Below are 10,073 nucleotides of genomic sequence, written 5' to 3' on the forward strand. Positions count from 1 at the left end.
GATGATTTCATAACTAGGCTTGGCTACGGCCTAGTAGAAGTAGTATTAGGAGGAGGCCCGGGCGGCCTCCTGCCTGGCCGTAGGCCTACATACCAATATTTGTTCCATGAGTCTTTAAAATTGATCTAAAATATTCCCATTAAACGTTCAGTTTGTTGTGTTTTTGAGGGTCCATTGATTTAATTAATTCCTTAATTGTTCATAGGCCTACTTAATATTTAATTTGAAGTTCTTCGGGTTTTAATTAAGCTTGTTTTACGACAGCAATTTTCAATTACTGTACAATTCAATTTTTATCGCGGTGCGCGATGTATTCGCGGTGACAAAAAAATTGGGATCTTTTTTGCACACGAACCTAAAAAAATCGAGCCAAGTGTCCACTAATAGAAAAATTAGTGGACGCTGGGTGGGGAATAGGTAAATAACATTGAGAGTTACAGTGATGACGTCACGATTGACTTATAAAGATGATTATAAATAATTCATGACATTCTACCAAACTATCCTACGTTAAGGAAATTCGTCTGCAGCTAGACTTGATGAGATCTAGTATAATTCAATTTAATTCAATCATAAATTGATATTAAATATATTAATAAATTATTTTTTTTTTATATATATTTAATATTTGTGTGATTAACTATAACAAATAATACTGTAATACTGCCTAGTACCTCCTAACCCGCGGGCAACGTTGCACTGAACAACAGTGATATTCAATTCACACCTTGATTACACTACTCGGCGTTCCATACAATAACCTTATTTGGGCATTGAGTATCCAGACTATATCTGACGGCCAAAAACCGGACGTCATTCGCATTGACTGGTTGAAATTCCGCACGTAGGCTTAGGCCTAACAACTATGACGGCCGTGTTTTCCTTCCAAAACATATATAACAAATACTTTACTCAACATCTTCACGCCTGTTAACTATTGTAAGTAAAAATGGAATTAGCTTAGGCCCTATGCCTTTCGGAAATTCGCTAGGCGGCCCTCCTAGGCCTAGGCTAGGCTAGGAGCCTAGGCCTAGGCCCTAGGCCTAGGCCTAGATAGATTTCACATGAGTTGCAAGATTGATTGTTCTATTCGAATAGGCTTAGGCCTATCTGGCCTTCGCCTAGTAGCGACACTGGAGTTATGGTCTAGGCCTAGCCTAACTAGGCTAGGGATACAGTATTGTAATTTTGCATTTATTTTTAAGATCAAATGTTATGTAATCTGTTAATCGGTGGTAAATAAAAACCGATTACTCTCGATCGTAATCAATGAGCGGAATCAGACTAACACGAAAAAACTTTACATTCTATGGCTTGATTGACACATTGATGTAATCTAGGCCTACTGTTTAAATGACAAAAATTGGTTGAATATGAGTTATGATAAATTTAATATAATTTTTTCCCGATTTATGCACGTTGACCTAGCTAAGCCTAGACGCGATTTCTCCTTTTTTTCATGCGTTCTGGTGGGCTACCCGATTACACATCACTTTTATCGCGGCCACCTAGGGTATTTAAATACATGGGTCTTTTTAAATTACATAAAAAAGCTATACCAAACAATTTATATAATTTAAATTTAGGTTATCGATTTGTATCTTTTGATGTTGAATCTCTGTTTACAAACGTTCCCCTTACTAAGGTAATTAATATAATTCTTGATAGAGTTTACAATACGAAACTGATATCTACTAGCCTTAAGAAATATTCACTAAGGAAACTACTTAGATTGCTGTACTAAAACTGTATTTACATGTAATTTAATAAATTTTATATTATCAAACTGATGGTGTCTCAATGGGTTCACCTCTTGGCCCATTTTTAGCTAATATTTTAATGACTGAACTAGAAGAGTCTATTGTTCCTAAACTTATTGAATCAGGTACTATTAAGTTTTATACTCTTTTCGTTGACGACACACTAGTACTTGCTAAGCCCAATGATTTCCCTCAAATTTTAAGCTACTTTACTGGTTTTCATAGACAGATAAATTTTACATTTGAATCATTTACATTTTCTGGATTTTCAATCTAACAACAGTGTAAGAAGCATGAGTTATATATCGTAAAAATACACATACAGGTCAATATGTCCATTATGGGATAGCTTTGCTCCATGGAACCATAAGATCTCCTGGATTTGTAGTTTAGTTTCTAGAGCCCACAGATGGTGTACTCCTGATAAACTTCAAGCAGAGCTTAGTAACATTAGGAAGTTTATGTCTTGGAATTGGTACCCTTTAAAAGTTGTTAATAGTGTACTTAAGAAATTAAATGTACCTAAATGTATACATAGGCCTACTGATGATAGCTTGATTAAGATTTGGATTAGATTGCCTTATCTAGGAAAACCAGGTGAATTCATTTTACGTAGATGTTTATATAAAGTAAAGAAACACTTAATTATGTCATCATCAGGAATGAAAAAATTATCCATATTAGCAAGCTTATATGCACTAGTACCAAAAGTGTTTAACCAATCAAAACATTACCTCTAGTAGGTGACATAGCAGTGATTTAAACAAAAGATCAAAGCATTCTTTATACTCTACTGATCAAAGCTACCTTCAAGAACAAAGAAAGCTCCTTTGAAGCTGAGCCTATTGTTAAGCAAAGGGTGTAGTCATCATTCCTGATGATGACATAATTAATGTCGAAATATTGAATCCCAACACGATGGCGTGTATTTCAGTACTTGGAGTATGTATTATACTTTCTTATCTGAGATTAATCAGTGGACCTTTCGGGTGTAGTCTACGTATAGCGAACGCTTCTTTAAACAATAGGATAGACCAGTTTCGGGAGCTGTCAATAATGTTAGTACTACTAGAAAATATTAAACCTAATTTATTACTTACATTACAGACAACATTATCATTTTCAAGTATACCCATGTGCATTTCGCTTGTGTCCTTGAGTAAGGCACTTTATCTGCATTGTTTCTCTCCAAGCAGGCGTATAAGTTGGTACCTAAGGAGCTTCAAGTGCAGAATGTGCTGAAATATTTCATGCAGCAAACTATGGAATTACCCCAGGCATCATTCCAATGACTGGGGTAATAATGTGGAAAAGCGCTCTAAGACTTAGTTGTATAGAGCACTAAAAACCTACATATTATTATTATTATTTTGAATTTTCTTAACATAATTTCATTTGAAAATTGAAAGAAAATCTGTAACATTAATGCAAAATTGAAATATATTACAACTTATATACTCAAAATTAATTTTTTTTTAAAATAAGAATTCTTAGGTTCATTACCTTACATATGTGTCAGTACCTGTATTATATATGGAATTAGTCCATGAAGGTCATGTTTGAATGCGTTTTTGCTGACACATCAATGCATTCAGTATTTCCTGAAACACAGCAGACGAACCATAACAACATACTATCGATTTTTAACGGAATGTGGACAATTATTGTTATACAAGTTTGGTAATATTTTAATCGTTTTTGCATCTGTGTTGTCCCATGTGGTTCTGTGTGGTTCCGTGTGGTGTTTAGTAGGACTTGTTACAGGGCAGGTCCAAGCTATTAGAAATTGTGATGCACAAACATTCAGAGACTCAAATGTTTCTATTTCAGTCACAAGACAAATATTTGAGCCTCTTACTGGGATATGCTTTATTAACATTTACTTATGCAGGTTTTTTTTTGTATATAATTTTATAATATAACTTTTTTAAGTGTCTATCTTTGCTAACAAGGTTTTATCGGACTAATTAATGTTACGACAGTGCAGGACCAGAGAAATAATGAGTTAAAAAAAAAAAAGAAGTCCCAATTAGTGTAATTGATTTACTATAATACATGTAACATAAATTAATGTTGTATGGCATTGCTGTGAGTGACTTTTAACTGTTGTCATTTATAACTTTCCAAGGGTGTGCAAAGGATGAACTGCTCTGTATGGAAATAGTTTGAGATTAGACTGGATTATTATCAGCATCTACAGAAAATGTTTTGTAAAGATTCATCTCCCCCTTCTATTTACTCTGACCTCGAATCTGGAACCGCACCACATTTACCACGCTCATCCACAATTCCAATCGCATGCACTACAACATCCCTCATCCCGGACATTGTTATTTACTGGAAACACTTAAAAAAGGTCATTATCATATTCATAGAACTCTCTGTCCCTTTTGAACCTAACATACAATCCGCTCATACAAGAAAATCCAACAAATACGATCCTTTAATACAAGACATGTGGGACTCGGGATTCGATGAGAAACTGATCGCTTTTGAAATTGGGTCCAGAGGTTTTATCTCTGAGGATAATATTAAACGACTAAAGAATATATATAAATTGTGCAATATCTGTAAATCAATCTGTTTTTCAGAATTCCACCATACCTTTTTCTGCAATAAGTCTAATTCCTTCTAATTATTCCTTGCCTCTGAATTCTGAAACATTTCTTCACCTTTTGTTTCTGGTTTTCAAAATTAATGACTCTAATGTTTTAATAGATATGATATTCTAAATGAAAGTTTTTATTGTAATTTTTATGGATTTAAATAATTGTGATTTATAATTGATTATTTAAAAGACAAAAATTTTAATACTGTATTTTTCTTATGTCTTTGTAAATGTCTCTTTATATATGTGAAGTCTCACCACGAAATGAGACGCATCGTTGGTGAAATCATATTGTGATATTCACCAAACCAGGCCAAAGTCAACATTTTTACAAAATTTTGATTTTAATGTTTTTGAATAACTGGATACCTATATTATACTGGGTTCACGCTAACCAATCGCCAAGTCGCCATGGGCGAAAACAATTTTGAATGGCGAAACAAAAAACAACTACTGTACTTTAGCCATTTTGGCGAAAGCATAAAAATAATAAAAAATTTTTTTTTAAATACTTGCTGAAATACATTGTTTCTTTCGTCGGCACGATCACGGCCAAGATCTCCATTTTACGCTACTCCATTGCCAGTGCCATGCGACGTTTATGTGTGTTGTTCTATTAGTGTGACCGCAAATTATTTTTGCAAGATATATAGGCCATGTGCGATGGTTGAAAAATCTAATCAGTTATTATCGTTTTATTAAAGTCAATTATGAAGATTATATTTAAATGTGTGTGTAATACTTTTCAACATGAACCATGGGGGTCACATTTACACTTGGTTATGATTGACTTTCCGCACTATTTTTTGCTGTATTAATCAGCACGATTTACGTATGTAACGAGTACACAGGGCTTAGAGTGACGTCGACGACGGTGCAGGTGCAGTTTAATTTCCCAACGCGACTGTGACACATTTATTGATCGATGAAACTTTAAACCAACGATGTATGCTGATGGTGATCGTGTAGGTTTCAAAGCAGTACAGTTATTAAAAAATTGTAAGCCTAACTGAAATATTCCTTGAATGAATGCATAAAATAAATGTCACAGCTCTCTCAAGTAGGCCTAGACTACATTCCTTGCTCCATGAGTGTTTTTTTGTCTACCTTCACCCATATCAGGGTTCATTAATGAAAATAGGGAAACATACCCCAATTTCAGCAAACTGGCAGCAATAGGCCTGACGTTACCAGTAACATGGTGAGTTGTGAAAGAGGAATATCGGGATACAATGCCATCAAATCTGATTCCAGGAATAAGCTGTCAGTCTTGCACATGCACAATTTGATGCTGATGTACTTAGAATCTTCAGAAATAGAAGACTTTGAATATGAGAGTGTCTTTGAAATTTGGGCAAATGCCAAGAAACGCAGAGGATTTAATGCCATGTTAGCTTCCGAACAGAAAATGGAAAAATCATAAAATGTCTTTCCATAGAAAATAATATCTGATATAATATATATGTGTATATATATATTTTTATATATTTTCTTTTCTTTACTTTTTATATTTGCTGGATATGCAAAAATAAAAAATTGATATATTCATTTTATTACGATTATTTTATGTATGCTTCTAGTATTATGATAATTCACAATTTTATCTTATAGGTTTGTAAATGTATTTGTAAGGTGCTGATGCATGCGCCTAAGCCAAGCACAAATGAAATGAAAAAAATTATTAATGGCTTTGAAACAACCTGGGGATTTCTGCAATGTGGCGGTAGTACTGATGGATGTTATATTCCTATTTTACCGCCAACAGAATATCACACAGATTTTTACAACCAGAGGCAGTGGCACAGTGTTTTCCTACAAGCAGTAGTTGACTACAGATATCGCTTCATCGAGTTTGATGTCAGTTGGCCGGGAAAATGCCACGATGCATGGGTTTTCGAACATTCATAAATAGGCCATACTATGGCTCAGGGTAGATTCTACCTAGAGTTAACCAAACAAATTGATGGGGTAGATTTACCTGCAGCATATGCTCCGTCAAAAAACATGATGAAGCCGTATCTGGAGGCAAACCTCACGCCTGACCAACGAGCATTTAACTTCACACAAAGTAGAAGCAGAGTGGTTGTAGAAAATGATGTCGTTGCCTTATGAAACGCAACGATAGCAAAACCTCTAATCTGAAATACATAATATGTGCATGTATTTTACTGCACAACCTCTGTGAAGCATGGGGTGATCCCATTCATGAAGATGATGAACTAGAAAATTCATCTACTGTACCTGCGGTACAGTAGATGTAGCTGTCAGTAGATGTAGCAGCTGCCCCCGTAGGTATTTGTGATGTAATTTGCAGACATTTTGCTGCTGGAAATTAAGACAATGAATAATGTGATCCAATATCATAGGGAAATATGTGTTGTTTTTGTTTTCTAATTTTTAAAAGATTTGGTCTTGAAAAATTAATATTTGAGGCCATGCTATTTATTTTATTCTGCCAGTCAAGTTTCTTTATCAAAACTTATTAAACACTACTGCATAAACACTATGATATCTGCTGAAGATCTGGTGTAGCAGTTTAAAATTTATCTGGTGTAGCAGTTTAAAATTTACACATAGTTTAGAATTAAGTAACTGTTACCTTAAAAAACTTTATTCAAATCCTTAATATATTTCTACTATACAAATTTACACCTAATTTGTATGTGGCTCAAAAAAGTGCCGGTACAGTATTATACTGCAGTTTTTACAGCCAAGTGATTTGTATTTAGTGATAATAGACAGTCTGACAGACTATTAATATGACAATAAATCATTGTTGTGAGATCATTACATGTTGTAAATTGATACTGTGACTGGATTCTATTAAACATTTACTTAACTATTTACAGCTGTAGGTGAAACATGTTTCATTTTAGTTTCTTTCTTATTTTTAACGGAAACTGATGCATTTTCTACAGATGATCCTCCCAGACTAGACTCTTCAGCTTTATCATTAATAAGAGACACCATGTCTTCTGAAATACAAAAATGAATTTAAGTGAAGTAATTAAGTGACTGTTTTCTCTCCTACAAAACAATTAAGAGTACACTGTAAAATATCAATGTTTATGTAAATAATCGAATTTCCATGCAGATTATGTAAAAAATTAAGCCTACTCCTAGGCATATGTTACTTTCCAATCATCCTGTCAATTTCGTTGAAGTACAGTAGCACTCGTCGTTGATGTTATGTTGATTGCAGTTTTGTAAATAAAGCAACATGAACACATGATTTTATACAACGGAGGGTGCTGTGTATGTTTGGCTTACAATGTGTGTAATACTGTGGTTTGAACATCACAATCATCATTATCGTTATCATCAATATCAGTTAAATGAAGTAGTTAGTAGTGGAGGTGTAGCTTATACAGTAGTAGTAGATTCTTGCCTCCAATCCCAAGGTCCTGAGTTCAAATTTTTTCTCACGAGTAAACATCTCCACTACATCGTAATGAGACTTAATTTATGAAGCATCTTATTGTTAAATGTTTATTTAAAGGGGCACCTTCTATAAATATAGTGTAAAAAAGTTGGTTAAAAGTAGAGCACTGAAATTGCTATACTCATACAAATGTAAAAAAATTCTTTGATTTGCAGGAATGATAAAATGGAGAGTATGCTAACCCACAAGGAAGCTATCCAAGCCTGGCATGAAGGTGTGACAGCATTTGATTGCGGTAATAATGAGAAAGCTTTAGAGATTTTGCTGCAGATTCCTCAGAACTCAACCACTGCTAGGATTCTTTATAATATTGGACATATTTACCTGATTCTTAACCAGTATGCAGAAGCTGCAAAGGTTGGCAAAATCACATAATTATGGATTTGTTTTAGAAATTTTAATGAACTAACTTAGGTATACAGTGGCCAAAACAACTGTTGTTTTGATAGACAAGCAGTAAAATTTAATCAATATCTTGTGTGGTTAATCAAAACGAAAATCTAAAGGTGATGAAAACAAGCCAAACCAGTCACTCCTAGCAAACCATGTTTCCAAGATAATGGCCAAAACATTTTGGAATGTCAACATTTTCAAAATCTTTTATTACACTAAGCTATATATATATTTATATATCACGTTAAATCGTTGCTTTCCCCATTTTCGACATGAAAATAACAGTTAATGATTTTGTGATGGTCTGCTCTGGAAAAATGGCCAAAATCATAAAAACTTTAAAGGCTGCATCTTGATACTGTTATTAAAACAGCTGTATGTTTAACCTCCTGTAACCAAATATTGAATTTATATTATTCTTTTACCATTTTACTTTTTTAATTTACTTATATATATATATATATATATATATACAGTAGAACCTCGTTTTTACGTACCCCAGTTATACGAACCCTCGGTTTTACGTACGCCTCGTGTGGACGATGACGTCATCAAAAACCCCGAAAACATTCAAAACAAACGGCCCTTTTGAGAGCAACCATAAGTAAAAAGACTATAACAATAAACAAACCATAATGCAACGTATTTTCATTAAACAGCAACGTTGATTGAGTCTAATACCGGGTTGTTATAATCTAAAACCATGTGAACTGAGAGAGATGAACAACTACCGATGGTGCTCAAAATAATTGCTTTCCTCCTTAGCTTCGTGTGGCAAACTATGGAAGAACTCGTCTGGTCGAATTTTCTACACGAAGCTGAGTAGACATAGTTTCGTACACGAACGCTAATTGGTTGGCTCGCCCAGTGCATAGCACATGGTTGCTGTTTCACGTGCACGAACGCTAATTGGCTGGCTCACCCAGTGCAGCGCACATGGTTTTAGTTTGTCTTAACAGGCCCAGACAACACCACAGCTCTGTTGTTAGAATAGGCATGAAGGGAAATTCCCAAGATATACCTTTGTCGTATAGGTAATCTTACAATATTTTCATGTTCTTTAATTTAGTTAGATAAAAGATATATAAAGTGATGAATTAATACACTAGACACATGATTTTATTTGAACACTTTATTATGACATCGTAAAGTGATGAATAAAAACACTAAACACATGGTTTTATTCGTAGGCCTAGGCCAGAGGCTAGGTCTAGCCTAGGTAACATCGTTCTTTCGTACATACGTTTATTGAGCATTATGTACGTATTAGGTCAAAGGTTACCACAAATTTAACCTAACCTCTATTTTACGAATCCCCCGATTTACGTACGCCCTCTGGTCCTGTACTGTACGTGAAATCGAGGTTCTACTGTACATATATATATATATAAAACCTGTTGATATTTTTATATCAACAGGTTTTATTATAACGTGTTGTTTACTTATTTCCTACCTTTTTGATGTAGCTATGCTACACTCATTTTTATGAAACTTTTTCATAACATTGATTCATTTTGACTATTTTATTTATTTACCTCGCTCTTGACATTATATATTTATTATTTTACATATTTTATACTTGCGTCCATTGTGGCCTAAATGTTATGCTATGTTTCTCTATTTCCTGTCTTTATTTGGAATTTTGGTCAATATACTATAGTCTGTTCTGTCGGCATAATGTGGGAACGACTATTAATCTCCGTTCTCATTGCAAACTGTTTATTACTATCAAAGTATAGGCCTACCCGATTTTAATTACTCTCATTATAATCCGCATTGTTATTCTTTAACTCCTTCCACTACAGTGGTTATGTGTGTCCACTTTTTGCTAGTTTTTTCATGTACCTTGATAAAGACCTGAGGATAGGTC

The 10,073-nt window shown here is 34.1% G+C and overlaps 1 protein-coding gene across 3 annotated transcripts in view; it reads left to right on the top strand.

Moving 5' to 3' along the window:
* The first annotated feature begins 781 nt into the window (after positions 1-781).
* Positions 782-10,073, top strand: part of LOC117106242 — a 35,382-nt gene continuing 26,090 nt past the window's right edge. For all 3 annotated transcript variants that reach the window (XM_033247594.1, XM_033247597.1, XM_033247596.1), the window contains exons 1-2: positions 782-939; positions 7,966-8,167. In XM_033247594.1, coding sequence (XP_033103485.1) covers positions 7,976-8,167 — 192 coding nt within the window. In that variant the 5' untranslated portion in view covers positions 782-939; positions 7,966-7,975. The remainder of the gene's footprint in view (positions 940-7,965; positions 8,168-10,073) is intronic.

Source organism: Anneissia japonica, unplaced genomic scaffold (genome assembly GCF_011630105.1).
Source record: "Anneissia japonica isolate Jap-2015-1 unplaced genomic scaffold, ASM1163010v1 scaffold1356_len1145284_cov175, whole genome shotgun sequence".
Classification (NCBI taxonomy): domain Eukaryota; kingdom Metazoa; phylum Echinodermata; class Crinoidea; order Comatulida; family Comatulidae; genus Anneissia; species Anneissia japonica.